This window comes from Takifugu rubripes, chromosome 15, assembly GCF_901000725.2.
Source record: "Takifugu rubripes chromosome 15, fTakRub1.2, whole genome shotgun sequence".
NCBI classification, from domain to species: Eukaryota; Metazoa; Chordata; class Actinopteri; order Tetraodontiformes; family Tetraodontidae; genus Takifugu; species Takifugu rubripes.
The window spans coordinates 2,002,181-2,018,600 of record NC_042299.1 but is presented as its reverse complement, the minus strand read 5'-3'; the positions used below and the strand labels follow the sequence as shown (position 1 = coordinate 2,018,600).

The window sequence follows — 16,420 nt, the reverse complement described above, 5'->3', positions numbered from 1 at the left end:
GGTCAAGCCGCGGTGGGACGGGGGGAAGGCCGAGATGCTGCACGCAGTGGCCCAGCTCGCCCCCGTGGGCTTTCCTGTGTTGGCTGACAGGTGAGGAGCTGGGAGACACCATGGGGGAGTTCTGCCGCTCAACGCAGTGCTGACAGGAAGGCAGAGGAAATATTCACCTCACCCCAAGACGGGTCGGAATCAAAGCTAGGACGTTCGGCTAAAGGCAGGAGTACCTTCCTCATGTTGGCGAGGCCGTTCATGACCAGGCAGTCGTCGCGGTCTTCGTCGTCGTCCAGCTCCAGCATGGGGCAGCTGTGCTGGTCCAGGAAGAAGCACTTGGCACCCTCGTTTCTAGGGTCAAACGGATCCACAATTATGGGCTCTGTGCCTTTGATCTCACAGCGACAAAAGGGGCACCCTTGACCATCCGACTCCTGGAAGAGAGCATGGAGACAAGCTTCGTTTTTTCGGGTGACGACGAGCTCCCGGCAGTACCTTTACGCTCCCATTCCTCCCATTCCTCCCAGTCACAGAGCGTGAGGGAGGTCTACGGTGGAAGCTCCTGCGTAGAGGCGCATGTGGGAAATCATTCCGGCAACAATCTTCGGCCACATGTCCGCGTTTCGAGCACAGCCCATGTCAGACAAGGCACATAAATAAGAAAAGAAAAGGTCTGTTTCCCCGTCCATTACTCTCCACTGACATCCACAAGCTACAATCAAAGTCAGACAATATTTACAGAGAACAAAAGTCCACTTGTGGGGACCATCTGGTTGGGGACTTGGCAGGGAGATACACCAAAGGCATGTTTGAAACCTAATCCTAATTAGAGGGGGTCGAGACGGGAAGGAGTGGGAGGTTAAAAGGAAAAGAGGCCAGAGGGGGGAGGAGATGGTGGGCTGCTTATACCAAATTACAGACGCTGAAAAAAAACCATATTGTTCTGCAACAGACACGACACAAGCGCCGAACTACAGATGATATACAACCGAGCTGCTGCCATGGCAACACAGGAGATACCATCAATGTACATTTCTGCATACAAACCAAATTTTCTAACTGAAGCGGCCCCGGCAGGTTGACGGGAAGCCAGGTGAGATTCTAAAGCAAAGATCCCAGCTGGCCTGTTCTGATAACAGGAAGTGAGGCAAGCAAACAGTCATAAACATTATCGGGGGCGCCGCTGCGTCCAACTGTTTACAGAGCGAGTCGGGAGCTCTGGAATGGCCAAACACAGCCACATCCACCCTCCAGCGGGAGAAGCGTCCACCTTCCAGATGCTTGAGAGGCACCTTTACGAGTCAACTTTGGTCTCCTCCCTCACGTTCATCTACTGGATCACAGGGAGGCTTCGGAACCCGGGAGCAGGGCGGAACGTCGGACGCTCGGCAGGAAGCGGCGAAACCCATTTGGATTGTGCAAACACTCAGTTTTCAATTTCCAGCACTGATATGTGAGAATTTGATTAGGACGGAGTGAAGGATGGGGAGGGAGCCTTTGCAGACAGAATCCAGCAGAGCAATCAACTTTTTTTACATCGGAGTGTAAATCAGACCACATCTTCTCTGTAAAGAGACGAATCGATGTACAGACGTCTTCTGGCGATACCTTCATAACAACACATAAACCCTCCCGCGGGGCCGTCGCTGAGTGGGCTTCGTTACCTGCCAGGCTGTGAGGCACGACGTGCACATGAGGTGGCCGCACGGCTCGATCTTGATGTCTTTGTCGTTCTCGGCGCAGATTTTACAAAGCTGGAAGGTGGAGCCCATTTCGCAGTACAACTCGTACTGCTCCTGTTGAGTCAGAACAGGCTCGGTTAGCGATCACACGTCTCCCAATAGGGATGAAAAGCCGCAGCGGAGGAGCCGATCTGGACCTGAGGAACCCTCAGTTGGGAGCGGCTCCGCTTCCACTCAGGGACAGAATTCCAGATTTACAGCTCCGGATGATCTCCTGTTCAAAATGAAGCAGCAGACCGCTGCACCGAGCAGGAGAACATCTGACTTTAGGATTAGCAGCGGAAACAAACGTCCCCAACCACATTTGCTAATTATCAAACTGTTCTGATGTTTCAAATACTGCTACTGTCTCCTTAAAACATATTGCTTTGTTTCTTGTACTGGATGAAATCAGTAATGAGGCAGAAGCCTCAGTAATAGTGAGTTACCTAATGGCTAAATGCCTCCGTCTTAAATAATTAAAGCAGCTCAACTGTACAGGCCACACACACACACACACACACACACTCACGCAGACAGACAGATCATCGACATACAAATACAGAGGATGACCTCCGACCGACAGCGATCACATTCTCAACCCCGGAGAAAGACAGAGGAAATCATTGTGTCCTGTCCGGTTCTCCCTGAACGCTGGGATTATGTGATGATGATTCGGGCTTCGTTGTTGTCACTGCGAGAAGGTTTCAGGCGCACAAACTCACTTGTGTGACTTTAATGTGATCGTGAGGCGTCGGCTGACATAAATCAGTGAGGTCGGGGTTGTAACTGCGGCCGTCGGGGAACAAATAGCTGAAAAGGAGAACAAACAAGTAAACACCCCGAACCAACAAGCAACCAAACAGCAGCAGCGACAGGAAGCCAGGTCTAAGGCTCGTGGTGCAGGTCAGAAGAGTCACGGCTGCCTGGGGGGGCTACCTGTGCACCACGTGCACTCTGGCTACATGTGGTGCACAGCATGCGCAGCGCTAATGTGCGCGGCATTAATGAAAGGTGAGCGCAAACAAATGAGCTAATGGAAGCTACGCTCACAGTGTTGTCAGCTCCACGGTACCAAGACGACGGTACCACACAACACCGCTGAAGGCAGATTCACACCCACACACAAGAGCTGGGGAACCTTCTGGTCAGAGTCACTTCAAAACTTTAATGTTTTATCCTGAAGACTGAGGCTGAAGTGCTTAAAGCTGAAGATGCTTTATCAGATGAGGAGCAACATCCATCTGATCCCTCGAACAGATTGAAACCAGCATGGCTTAATCTCTGTAAAAGCTTTTTTCTTTTTTAAACGGGTGTAAAGACCACAGGAATATGTAAATCAGACATACTGTATATGAGTAAAAGACAGTTGGGACACAGCGTGTCCTCAGTGGAGCGTTTAGCACAAGCAGTCAATATAGCAGCCGGCGGTGAGCTCAAAAGAGAGGGAGGGAGGGAGTTCTGCTACGTACAAGCCCTCTCTGTAGCCGTCAATAAGGGCCTGGAACAGAGGTTTGTTGTGGGGGATGGTCTGCAGGATGCTGCCGTCACTGGTGACATAGCCGATCGCCCACTGGCCCAGTCTGGTGCAACTTAGTCTGAAGATGTAACTGTCAGGGAGAGAAGGAGAGCTGAGTGTTCACACCAGGGACAAACTGTCCAACGAGGGCAAAGACAACCTGGAGGAGGATTCACGCCCCGGGGGGGCTTTATCGACATGTTTGGCCAGAAAAACATAGTTGAAACAGAATTTTAGAACATTTTTTTTTTTGATTATGGTTCATTCCCCGACAGATGGAATATTTTGGGGGAATATGAGGCTGCAGTTACAGCGTACATACAAAACTGTAGAAGTAATAAGTCATTTACGACACGTTAAACTCACGACATCATTACCACTCCTTTCATGTTTCTACATGTCATATACAGACGTGATAAAAATAGAGCTCGTTAGGGATTCAAATTGGAAAAAAATGTAAAACAAGTGTTCAGAGGATCGATTTGATGAATAAGTCAGCATATTTTTACCAATCCACCATCACTTTTCCAGTCAGCAGGGTGAATTTTTCACCCTTTTCATTTCGGACCACAGCTGGGTTCAATACTTTTGGCTATTTTCTATGTTGCAGCGCTGATTCTTCAGTCAGATCGTGTGTGGAAACCGTAACAAGGATCTAATGCTTCTGTCGAGTCATTAGGGAAACTAGCAACAAGGCTCACGATGAGGAGCTGCTCTCGGCCCTCTGCAGCTACATTTAAAGTGCTCCACATGTGCCAAAGTTCTAAGAATGTCCCTGGCGGGGGGAGCGCTGGAAAACATGCTCCTCCGGCCCTTTGCTCCGCCGTGCACGTCACACGGCCGTGCTCGTGTGGTGGCAGCGACGGATAATGAGATGCAGGACCGACGAAGTCTGAAGAGGACGAGCTCTGAGCTTCGTGAGACGCCTCGATCACACAGAACCGGCCGGCCCGACTGAAAAAGGCCCGTCGTTTCATCAACGTCGGACTCCTCGAACGAGGCTCTCGCCCCCGATCGCTGCTGCGCGAAGCCTTTCCAGTCAGAAGTGGAACACAGATGCTTAATAAGTGAGTCACGGGGGTCAAGGGTTATCTTTTCACATCGCTGTTCCAACGAAGCCTCCACAGAGTCAACATTGGTGTTGTGGGGGGGTGGTTTGCTGGAAATTGGAAACGATGCTGCGGCGAAGCTTCCTCTTCATCCCCCACATGATGTTTTTTTTTTTTACATTTCCATGATTACACCCAACGCGGAACCATTCTTCTTTGTGTTCGGCTGCACGAGCCAAGCGCCAGATTTCTGGAGATGCATTTTGAAACGACGTTCTGCTTTATGTTAGCGGGGAATAACGGCGACCTGGTTGCGTCTGGCAAAACTATGAATATTTACAGCAGCAGTAAGCAGCTTTGGGACGGACGCTCCGACTGGTGTCAGGAAAAGCTGTCCTGTTTACGACATCTAATCCCAAACCAAAATTCTGGAATTCCGCTGTGATGTGTGTTTACTGTGAGCCGTGCACTCGGGCTACTTGCTGCAGCATTGCAACCGCTCCCCCATTCATATTCATGAGCATCGCTAAGGAGATCAGCGGCTTATACTGGATGCTAAAACAGCACGTTGACATTCAGACTGACACCGACAGGAACGCGCACGTGAGCAAAGGTGGCGAGACGATGCGCATGTAGCAGGTACGACAGAAACAACCAAAAGTAATGAGCGACTCTGCGAATTCAATGAAAAATGCCGAGTCAGCATTCGTTTACAGTCGTATTGCTTATCGCTAACATCAAAGAAATCAACGCCGCCGTTCTCCCATTTTCGCCCCCCTTCTTTCACACTCCGCCGTGCTCTAGAGGCGTTCTGCCCTCGCCGGGGCGGCACTGCTGGCACGCCGGCTTACCTGCCAGGCTTATTGTTGTACTTGTGTAGTCGGGCCTTGACTTCATCGTAGGTGAGGAAAGCCATGTATCCGGGGTGCGTCACAGCCAGGAAATTCCAGTTCCTTAGAATTGATCCCCAGGGCTGAAAAATACCATCCAGTTTCAGCCTGACTGAGCAGATAATAAACTCGACATTTATTTATTTTCACAAAACACCTTGAGTCAGTATTTCTGTCACCAAACACGATCAATAATATCTGGACTTGGCCGCCGTCTGTCGGGCGCCAATTTATCACACAAATTGAATGGAAGACTCCGGAGGTGTGGCGAGCTCAACGGTATAGGAGCGTCCCGAACAGCGCCGTTGTCATCGCCCTCTGCCTCGTTCGGACCGGTTCCTGCGTCGGGAGAGTCGCCGCGGATGAGCCGGAGCAGCCCGGAGCGCTCAGAGTGGGATCGGCAGGAAAAGATTTAATAACTGACTGCGCTTTAAAAATAAGTCTGCAGATACCCACAACCCTGCTCCCAGAGAAGGTTCAGCAAGGCAGCGTAAATTTAGAAGCTGGGAAATCCAAATATTTATCTGCACACGTTTAAAACACTATAAACCAAAATTAGATGGGCTAAAACCCCAGAAAGCCAAACCGCAGGATGTGCGTGTGTGTGTTTTACAGGCTAACAACATGCTGCGCTCTGAATCTCCCCGCGGGTCACCAGAACAGCTCCATCCCCCCAGGAAGAAGCAGGACCTTCCCCGCACCGACACAGAGCCTCTCTTTATGGCAGCGAGGAACTGCCGGGTCCACTTGAACGTGCATCCACAGCCTCGCTGCTGCACGTTGGGAGTAAACACGCAGAGTACAAAGGTTCCTGCCAAAGGCAAACCTCACCGCCCACGTGCCGTCTCAAAGCCACATGCCTCACGGTCGACCAAAGGGCTCCGTCACACGTTCAAAAAGCCTCAACCGGTAAGACGCAGAAGCAGAATGAGTTCCTGATCACGTTCTGTGCGTGTATTCTATAGCAACACGGGCGTCTGTCCTGTTTTAAGCAGGTAATACACAGACTCAGTGTGCACGGTAGACATGTGCAACTACATTTAAGCAGGTGAAATGACACAGGTGTCAGGAGAATCCGTGCCTGGAAGGGGTGATTGACAGCTAAACCCAACAAGGAGGAGGCGCGCCGAACACACAGCAGGGTTTTTGCTTGGTACCGACCTGGAAGAGGCGAGAGAAGATGTCGAACTCGAAGACGGAGATGTAGTCGTTGCAGGTGAGGTCAATGGTGGACTTGAGGGCCATGGCCTCCAGGCCGGAGCTGATGGCGTGCACTTCGTGAAGGCACTGTCTAAAGACTTTCCAGGGCACTATTGTCCTGAAAGGCAGCAAATTTGTTCTTGAATGCAAAGAGAAACTAAGAGGGATCATAAAGAAAACTGGATCACACTGTAACTCAAAGCCACGCCCACTTAAACAATATCAACCTGCTCGTCTCACGACTGGGACAGACGACAGGTTGGAACAAAGGCAATGAGCAAGACCATCCCCTCTTCTCATGCAGCTTCTTCAGCATGATTTTCTGCCGTGGACCAATGATTTTGTCTGGTTGACCTATATTTGAGGGCCAAGGCCAAAGTGCCGCTCCGGCTGCTGCTATAAAACCATCACCCAGCGATATGAGCGTTTATAACAGCAGCGGTTACCAACAGCCCGTAGTGGCACGCTCACACAGCCACACACTCTCATTACACATTCATCCCCAAAACCCCAAGTTTTTCTGGGAAAAGGACTCATTTTTATACACCATAAGACCAGGCTGAGATAAATAAAGGCTTTTACACTCCAAGCGCTGAACCCAGAGATGACTTTTGCTTCTCAGAACCACTTTAGCCCCCAAACTTCACGTTTATTCCGAAGTCTAAGTGTCAGGCGACGCGTGAACCTTCCTGAACACCAACAGGACGATGGCCGTGATGAGATAAAAGCCCATTTGCTTACTTTTCTCCGAAGAAATTCCTCCAGAAATCAGCAGCTTCAGCTTTGGTGATCCTGAACGTGTCCCCCTGGAACTGTCCTCCGGGGAAGATGGCTTTGATCTCCGCCAGCATGTGGCTGAAGATCAGCGACAGCTTGGTCAGGTTCCTCCTGCAGAGAAGAGTTGACTTTCACACTGCTGTCACAAATGCCGATTTATCTGAATGCCAATATTAAAGGGAATAAATGGGGAAGTTTATGGAAAACTGGAGCGGATTCACAGGAGGAAACTGCAGCCAAACCGAAACACGGAGACGAAACCCACAGCAGGCGTCCTCTCCATCCACCCGGACATTCTGGGTCTCCCGCGGAGAGTTAAGGACAGAGGAGTGTGAAAAAAATCAAAAGTTTGTTGCGGTGTGGCAGAGTCTGATGCGCCTACAGGGACGGTAACAGCGGATTATCTCCGGTGGGATGGGGAATTGGCTTCCAGCTTCCTTTGGGATTAGACTAAAGGCTCGTCAGCAACCAGTCATGTTAGACTTGGTGATTTGCAGAAGGTGTGAATTTGCTGGTTGATCACTGTGAGGTGCTGATAACAAACTGTGTGTGTGTGTGTCTGCAGGTGTGTGTGTGTGTGTCGCACCTCCAGCTTTTACTGTAAGTGAATAATCTTTAAACTTTGGAGGTTTGGTTTTTTCGTGTGGTACGTGATGTCACCGGTGCACTGCTGAGCCGCTAAGATGTGGTTCCCGTTTCCTTTAGTTGTTTTGATGTGATTGAACTCTGCTGCTGGAGCCTTTTTACTGGTTTCTAGCGTCCAAATCCTCACCCAGCTCTGAAAACTCAGAGGCTGATCCGGAATCCCAGTCAGAAGCTGGGCTCAGGCCAGTCCTGGAGTATTTACCCAGCATTCACCAGGCAAAATGCAGACGCACAGACACTTCTCAGACCCTTTCATGTTTTTTACAGTGTTATCTCGCCGCCTTTTTGTGTTAAAATAAAACTCTCTAGAATTCTGCAGCGACACCAGCGCTGACAGCCCCTTAATTTGAGCGCTTCCATTTCTCTTCAGCTTTGAGATGTTTCATCACCTGCGCCTGGACATCAGACACAGGTTCAAGCATCACTTTTACAGCTGCCTGAGGGGTGAAATTCTAATTCAAGGAGCTTTACAACAATATACAACAACTAAACTACTTTTCTTGTAACCTAGCAACTCAGATTAAGACAAACTGAGAGTTGGCAGCAGTTTTGGCCTGAAGGAGTCCTCGCTACGGCGGTGGAACCTCTGGGTGTTTCCTCCCCACAGGTGCTTCCCTGCTCCCCTAAATGCAGCATCGTCTGATGCTTTAGAACGAGCTGCTCTCCGGATCTGCCGGGTGACTCAAAGTCTCCGCTCATCATCCATCTGCACCGTCGAAAACACGTCATAGAACATCGCAGCACTTTGCTGCTTGAAGAACTTCTCCTTCCAGAAATAGAATGTCTAGATCACACGAGTATTTTCAATACAGGCGTATAGAAACGTAGCGGATTTTCAGGTCAGGTTGGTTCCATTCGCTCACGGGGCAGGAACGCTAATCAGGGAATTAGAGACTTTAAAATGAGCCTCTTTAGATCCGCCCAGATCTTAACTGACCATAGAAGAGGAGAGGCTGAGCGGTAAGCGCGAGGGCTTCACCCTGATACGGAGCTACATGTGGACAGTTTACGCACATCTGTGCATTCTATTTTGTTTTGGATTGTTTATAAAAGAGATGGTTTTGACTTTATGTCCTTTATAGGACTCCTAAAAGCTTTTCCACTTGCTAACTCACAGCTCCGACTGGCTCCTCACACAGCTGCATGTCACACGAGGCAAATGTGTGCTGGAGGATTTCGGTGGGCGTCCCAGTCGCAGACCAAACATCAGAGTGGGCTGGTAGCAGGAGAGGAGCCAGGCTGTCGAGCCTTGAGCGCTAAACAGTGTGTGAAAACGGCAATTTTCCTGTGGGATTAATCAAATAGGCTCCGCCCAATGGACGCGCAGCAGACGACAACCACTGCTCGGCCTTTAATGGCATCAGAGCAGCTACGAATTGTGCGTTTGACTGCGGAGGGAAAAGCTGCAGATGCTTACGTAACATATGTAAACTATCTGTTTTTGCAAGGCAGCTCCAAAACACCCCCAAACAAACCCGAACGTGGGATGTATCTGGAGCTGTGGGCAGGTTGCGTCTCTAGCAAATGGGGGATTGATGCTGTTCTCCGTTTTATTTGACTAGCTTGTGTAATCTGCCCTATTTGACAAGAGCCCCAGGAAAAACCAGCCTGATGGTTACGACTAATGAACTCAGAATACGTGTAATAAGCACGGTGGCCTGGAGCCGTCGAGCAACTACGTCCGACGTCCCTCAGCGGTTCCATGTGGAACAGAAGCGAACGTAGGACGCACCAAAACGAGCCCGGTGAGAAGGTACGAGGTGATGGCAGCTGTACTGGGGCCCCTGACAGGCATGAATTATCATTAGAACATATCAGTTATAAAGTCTGAAAAAATGCACTGATAGACGACATTTTTAATCATTTCAAGGCGTCTTAAAAAAACTTTTGTGGGTTTTTTTTTAGCTAAGAAGAGCTACAGCGTACTAAGAGAGTGACTTAAAGAGTCATTTTGGTAAAAAAGCCACATTTCCCATCAGCTCTGCAGATTTTGGGCTGCATGATGACGCTGTTTTTGTGGTCACACCTGCACTGCTGTAGCTTCACTGCCGACGCCGTCTTTTCCTACTAATTTCCTGTCACCTGAACTACACAATTGTTATTTCTATAGTTAACTTTGCTACTGTTGGTTTATAAAAAATAGAATTAAAAATGCAGTATAGTTCAAGAAATACCAGAAAAGATGAATGTTTCTGCTCAAATTAATTTGGTGGCATTTGGCCCATTTTATGAGGACTGTTGATAAGGCAGAAAGTCAAAGAAGATAAACTATAAAAGATTGAAGAAACTGCAGAAGATCTTTGACTTTGTTTGTTGTGGAATCAAAGTATAGCAGTAAACAAACCATGCCCACTTCCTGTTTACTTTGGGGAGAAATCCAACTATGCAGTGACTTCAATCATTTGTGGTGGTGCTAATTTGTGCTAGTGACTCTAATCCTGATGTTTAAGTAACACGCGTCGCAGATAAAAGGGTCCCTAACGTGGGCAAGGGGAGGGCGCGATGACACGTCCCAACCTGACACTTCCTTTAAATTCAGAGACGGTTGTTGTGATTCTGATGCTCGACAAACTCAGATAATCCAGCAATGGAACCGTTCCACAGCCCAGAAAGACGCATGGTCGGTTCTCCGAGTGGATTTGCACGTGTGCGTTGGTGCAGCTGCCAGCAGAGGCCGCGAGCGGCTGGAATGACCTGACGAAGGGACGGTCAGACAGGCAGACAGACAGGCAGGCAGACAGACAGGCAGGCAGACAGACAGGCAGGCAGACAGACAGGCAGACAGACGTGTGAAGAGGTGGAAAAGGCAGAAGCTGAACTAAAAGCATTTTCGGTGTGTCTGCCGGGCTGACGTCAGCGTCGCCCGATTAAGACGGGAAGGTCCAAGCGCTCCAGCTCTGAAGAAACATCGTTTAAAAAAAGTCAAAAGGTCAAAGAAGTGGAAACCTACGTTCAAAAAAATGCTTATTTTATTTATCAAGTTTCACTCTCTTATTGGTCAGAAGGACTCGGGGAGGAGACCCTGACAGGGACGGACGTCCTGTCTTCCTACCTGTTCTGCTTCGTGTCCCAGCCAAGAACATCCTGATTTCTCTCATCATCCTAAGTGTGTGTGTGTGTACACACACACACACCCTCTCAATACTGGCTGAAAACACTGTTTCAGTGAGCTAGATTCTTCCGACATCACCAGTCAAGCTTCAGTTGTTGTAGGAAATTCTGTAGCTGTGGAGGGAGCGAGAGCACCGAGTCCATCTAGCTTTGGGCTTTATTTAGATGGGAGTTCATTTGTTTAGATAAATGACACACGTTTGATACCGGGCTCAGTAATCGCACCCAAAACACTCCCCCATCTTCATTCCATTCAACGTGTGTCGAAAAGTTAGTCAAAGCCCAGTGAGTAAGCCCAGCCACGACCCCCATGACACACATCTGAGACGTGCACGCCGCCCCCACGCTCAGGTTCCAGATGTACTCTGGGTCGTCCCTCTGGTGAAAGCCTTACTCCTCGGAGGCTTCCTGTAGCTCAGGTTTACTCATCTCAGACTTGTTGATCCCTTTGAATTTTTCCATGTTTGACGTCACCTCGTTCATACGTCATGGGTCTACACGCGGGTGGCAAAATGGCGCCATGATCACAATAAAGACGTGCGGCGACTAATGAATTTCTAGCTAAAAACGGTCATTCAAACGGAACCAAACTGTCTCTTGGTATTTCTGGAGCCGACACATCCTGAATAGAATATTTGCTTAAAACGGTTGAGTTCCCCCTTGTTTGATGCTGACTAAGTTTCCTGTCGGTGTTCTGTGCTAAAAGCTCGCAGCTCACTCAAGTATATTCACCGCAGTAGGCCACAAAAACCCGACAACGCAGACGGAGTTCTTCAAAACTGGTCTGAGCAGTGACAATCAAAGGTTACCCGGAACCTGATAAGGGCGAGTGGGGAAGTGGGCTGAGTTCAGACTGTCTGATCCGCAGCAGTCTGCAAGTTGACTAAACGGGCGCACTTTTAATCCAGCTGATTTAGAGACAATCACTTTAGGAAGCTGCTGGAGCCAAAGCTGTCAGGCTGCCTGTAAATTACTCTAGCGTGGAAATCGCTTGAGGTGTGTGTCCGCTGGCTATAGCATGACCGGCACGCGTGTGTGTGTGTGTGTGTGTGTAAACTGTATCCCAACCATGAAGGTCAGGGAGCCTAAATGATTGTGTCAAATGTGCAAGTACGCGACGCCACTTTGGAGCCCCGATTTATAAACGCCCGTGAATTTATAAAAATAGTAACGGAACAGAATTTGAGATTAGCTGTCAAAGAAACCAGCTTTTCGGATTTAATAAGAACAAATGTACATCAGAGGGATTTTCAATTAAAAAGAAAATAGGAAATCTACAATAGCTCAACAGGCTCAACTGGCAGAGAACCCTGGAGGGCCAAACACAATTAACCCAAAGAAATATGAACGCCGCTAACAAGAACAGAAAGCTCGCATTCTCTTTGTTAGCCTACAGGAAGAGCACTTTGTGGTTGGGCTTTACATCACATCCCTGCCTCGACCAGAACGCAGAACCCAGAGCAGCAGATATTGGATCGGCTGGTCAGGAAATAAGGACAAGACACACGTAGCGAAAAGATCCAGATCCAACATCAGATGGTGTAAAACAGGAAGCAGCAGGAAAAGAAAGGCTTGGCCACGAGCCCAGCTGGTCGCCGAACCCATGAAACAGGGACAAAGACAGCAGGTCACGCGTGGGCACCGTCGTCCCCGGAGACACATGTGACACCATATGTGAGATCACCGCTCAAGCCTCTTTGTCTGAGGACGCTGTGGACAATCTGACCTCCAGCTGTGACCTTGATAACAAGCCCAATGTCACCCAAACTGTTCCTACAATGAGAGGAGCTTCGTGAAATCACACCTGTGTGTGTGTGAGCCTCTCAGAACCAGGGGCGCTCATTAATCTGACCCCAGGTCTGTTCTGCTCTAACCATGATGAGATGCTGGCAGGACGCTGCATTTATAGCTGAAACCTAAAAGATTCAAACTCCAGCGAGTACGTGATGAGTGTTCGACCCTCTCTGCTGCTGCTGCTGCTGCTGCGTCGTTTTCCTGGAACAGTTAAAGAGCTGTGGAGTCTGCACACGCTGAACTGTGTGTGTGTTTCAGAGGACAACTACAGAGGAAATCCAGTATATGAACAGGATGTAAAGAGCGTGGGGATTTTCCTCCCTGCTCTGCACACTCAGAGAGCTCCTGACGACCACCGGAGGATCCCACATCCTCGTCGGCCGCTGCCCCTCCAAGACAAACAAGGGCCGGCGACGGCTTCTGACGCCCCTCATCAATTCTGCTCCGACCTCGTCCACAAACGGATCTGGAGACGCTTCCAAAACGCCGGGACGGAGGACGCCGTGCCCCCCTGTGAGCCGGGACGCCGTTTTTCGCGCGTCACGTCGGCGGTTATCGCTTTTCGGCGCTACTTTCTGCGCCCTGAAGCTGCAGCCGCATCGCCAGCGGTGACCGAAACAGCGATTTCTGCTGAGTTTGCCCCGGCCTCCTCTCCTCCCCACGTCTCCCTTCTCTCACTTCTCTGTCTTCACCTCCCACACGAGTGAGTCAGGCGGGTTTCTGTGTCACCATCGCGGCAGGCTGGTGGAAGCAAAGACCGCGTGCCAGATGTTTACAGCGGGACAGGACGCCCATGCTGCAGCAGGGAACATCTCTGACATCAGGAATATTGACGACGGTCCTGAGTGCACGTCAGCACATCTGCGTGATGCTTCCACTAACTTCATGGTCCACCTTGAGGAATTATTTGCTGGTAACGTGACGTCACCAGGGTGAATGTGATCAAAGATGAAACCTCAGGTTTTTGGATGCTCTCACGCCTTGTTTCCCAAAACAACCGGTGAAGAGCAGAACAAGGAAAAAGCATCAGCAAACTCGAGAACGAGGCGGATTTTCTCTGCTTGTCCTGAATAGACGTCGTCAATATTGAGCAGCTTGAAAGATGCATCTTCGGTTATTTCACACACACACGCACACACACACACACAGCTGCGGTGTTCCAGTTTCTAAAAATATTCAGATAAACTAGGAAACTACAGGCCCACCAGGTTGCGTGTATGAGCAGAACCACACCCGTCTGCTTATGGAGCTGACCGTGATTTTCCTCACACTTCTACCGACGGAAAAAGCTGATTTCAGCTTCCCCGTTTGAAAAGCTCACGGAACAACATCAGGCAACATCAGGGCTCAGAGCTCCATCCCCAACTCTGATCTAGTCATGCGAGAGCTCAAGCTACCGCCCACCCCGGGAACACTCCCGGGCCACCACAACACACAGGTGAACACCTACAGCAACAGGATGTTGTAGTCATCGTTTTTCATGGTAAAAAACAACCCTAAAGACTTTAATGTTTCAAAGCGGGATACCTCAGAGAGCTTTAAGGCTCCTTCAAACAAAAGCGTACTAATGAGAGCAGACAGAACGCCAGGGGCGAGAGAGCGAGGGGAGCTGCGTTACCTGTCCTGGGACTGCTCCTCGTACATCCTCTCCTTCCCCTCCTTGAACAGTCGGATGGCTCGTTTGGATTTCTTCATGAGGCTGTCGATGTAGATTTTAAAGTACTCGTTCTCACTCAGCTGGGTCAGCCGCTGGTTCTCCTCGTATTTGCCCAGAATAAGCCGCAGATGCTGGTAGGCATCGGGCAGAATGTCCAGGATGTATGGAGGACTGTTCTTCAGCTGGAGCCTGGGGTTCTGGCAGAGACGGACCTGCACCATCAAAAGGACAAACTGACACTCTGACCCAACAAGTGACCAGCAGCCTAAAAATGTGCACGTCCATAGTGCAACTCTTTCTGTGGGAGGAACAACAGAATAATAAATGGCTCTGAAGTGATGAAACAAGCGTAAATGAATGCTGCTAATAAAAAGATAACAAGTGCCCAGATATAGTAGAATAACTGTAACATGTGCTGGAAAGCAAACACAAGATTAAGCAAAAAGCTGCGGCCCAATGAGATCCTGGAGGAAGCTAATTATTCTCAACTGATTAACTTCTTGTTTTGCAGCATCTGCTGTGTGAATTTAAATGAACGCCAGCAAAAGCATCTTCCAACTATTGTTACTCTCACAACAATAACAGACAGTGTTGGCATGGAGGATTAAGAAATACCGACTGAGACCTCATTATTAATTAGCTTCCTCGATTATTTAGAAAGGAAATATTATCAATCCAGCAGCAGCTTGATGTTTTCCCGCTCATTTTTCAACGCACGAATGTAAATACTGATATGAGAATCCCTCTGAATAATGACTTCTGCTCTGGGACTGGGTCGGAGGCCATCAGACCATCTTGTGGTCAGTAGAAACATGCACGCGCGCACGCGCGCACGCTGTCCGTCCTGCAGACTCACAACTTTATCCATGAGCTTCCAGGTTTTCTCCACAGTCCTCCGGTCAGCAGCGGGTTGCTTCGGCGGTCCCACTGCATCCTGGATGGCGTCGATGATGCCCAGAATTCGACCCTTGCTTCGATTGGGGCCACGTCCGCCCGGGTTTCGCCCGTTGAGAGCCGCTGCCATGTCCTATGTCCTGGAAGACAGGAGGCAAGACAGAGCAGATTACAGTCAGATTTAAAAATGTCATTACGTGTTTGGCACAGCCGAGAACAGCCGAGGAAGCAAAAGTGGCTGACATGTGGTTGACTCTTGGTTTATTACTGTTACATTTTCCTGCTTTCTCCCATCAGGTCTCCACAAATCACCGTCATGTCCCCCCATTATTAATTCATGACTCAATGGCTAAATCACATGTAATCAGATTACACTCGAGCAGAGTTTAAGATAAGTCTCTGCTTTCCTCCGTGTTTTTCTACCTGTGCTGGTTGTGTTATTGCTTCCAAGTGATCTGATGTTACTCAGAGTTTGGACTCATGGCAGCACCGTCCTGTGGGCTCAATTCATGGATGTGCAGAAGGAACTCCAAGAAGTTCTGCTAATTGGCGATGGGAGATTCGGTAAAAGTGGATGGCAATTCAAAAAGAAAGAAAGAAAAGACCAGTTCAAAAAACCCGAAAGTCCCAACTTACCAAACCACCAGGGAATGTGTGCTGGGATCCCTGATCCACTCGGTCCACATCCAGCTCGCACAAACTGAGCGGTGTCAAAGAGTCCGGAGGAAAAGAGCCAGGAAAAGTGTCCAGCCTGGGAAAGCGGGTTAAATCGTTACGAGGGATTCTCTATTCCGTGGCTGCATGACAAAAGCTGTTCCCTTGTTGGTATCGGAAGAGTTTGCTGAAGCTGGGAGGTCTCTGCCCTGTGTTTTGTACAGCGACGTGAGTGTAAAGTTACGCATTACGCACAATGTCACATCCACTTTAAAGCAGCCTCTCTTTTGAACCAAATCGTGTCGCTTCAATCGCCCTAATCGTGGCTTTGTGTGTATTTAATCGAACTGTAAAACCGGAAGGAGTGTTTAAGTTAGTGACGCTGTGCTCGATTTTTGTTTTTTTTGGAATTGTACTTGGCAGCCGACAACGAGGCGTCAGGTCTCTTAATTTGAAGGGAGCGCTGTTTCCGGTTGAACACGCCTGTTTTTTGCCGAGCTTGACGGCTCTGTTCCGGC

The 16,420-nt window shown here is 49.3% G+C and overlaps 1 protein-coding gene across 5 annotated transcripts in view; it reads right to left on the bottom strand.

Moving 5' to 3' along the window:
* Positions 1–16,233, bottom strand: part of cblb (Cbl proto-oncogene B, E3 ubiquitin protein ligase) — a 27,489-nt gene extending 11,256 nt beyond the window's left edge. For 2 of the 5 annotated variants that reach the window (XM_011619122.2, XM_011619125.2), the window contains exons 1-12: positions 15,885–16,233; positions 15,672–15,790; positions 15,211–15,388; positions 14,316–14,566; positions 7,112–7,258; positions 6,332–6,488; positions 5,132–5,253; positions 3,185–3,322; positions 2,438–2,525; positions 1,656–1,787; positions 225–425; positions 1–139 (exon numbers count right to left, since the gene is read on the bottom strand). The exon at positions 1–139 is cut by the window's left edge and continues 56 nt beyond it. In XM_011619122.2, the coding sequence (XP_011617424.1) occupies positions 1–139; positions 225–425; positions 1,656–1,787; positions 2,438–2,525; positions 3,185–3,322; positions 5,132–5,253; positions 6,332–6,488; positions 7,112–7,258; positions 14,316–14,566; positions 15,211–15,378 (1,543 nt within the window). In that variant the 5' untranslated portion in view covers positions 15,379–15,388; positions 15,672–15,790; positions 15,885–16,233. The remainder of the gene's footprint in view (positions 140–224; positions 426–1,655; positions 1,788–2,437; positions 2,526–3,184; positions 3,323–5,131; positions 5,254–6,331; positions 6,489–7,111; positions 7,259–14,315; positions 14,567–15,210; positions 15,389–15,671; positions 15,791–15,884) is intronic. The other 3 variants (XM_011619124.2, XM_011619126.2, XM_011619123.2) reach the window with 3 other exon arrangements.
* Positions 16,234–16,420: the final 187 nt, after the last annotated feature.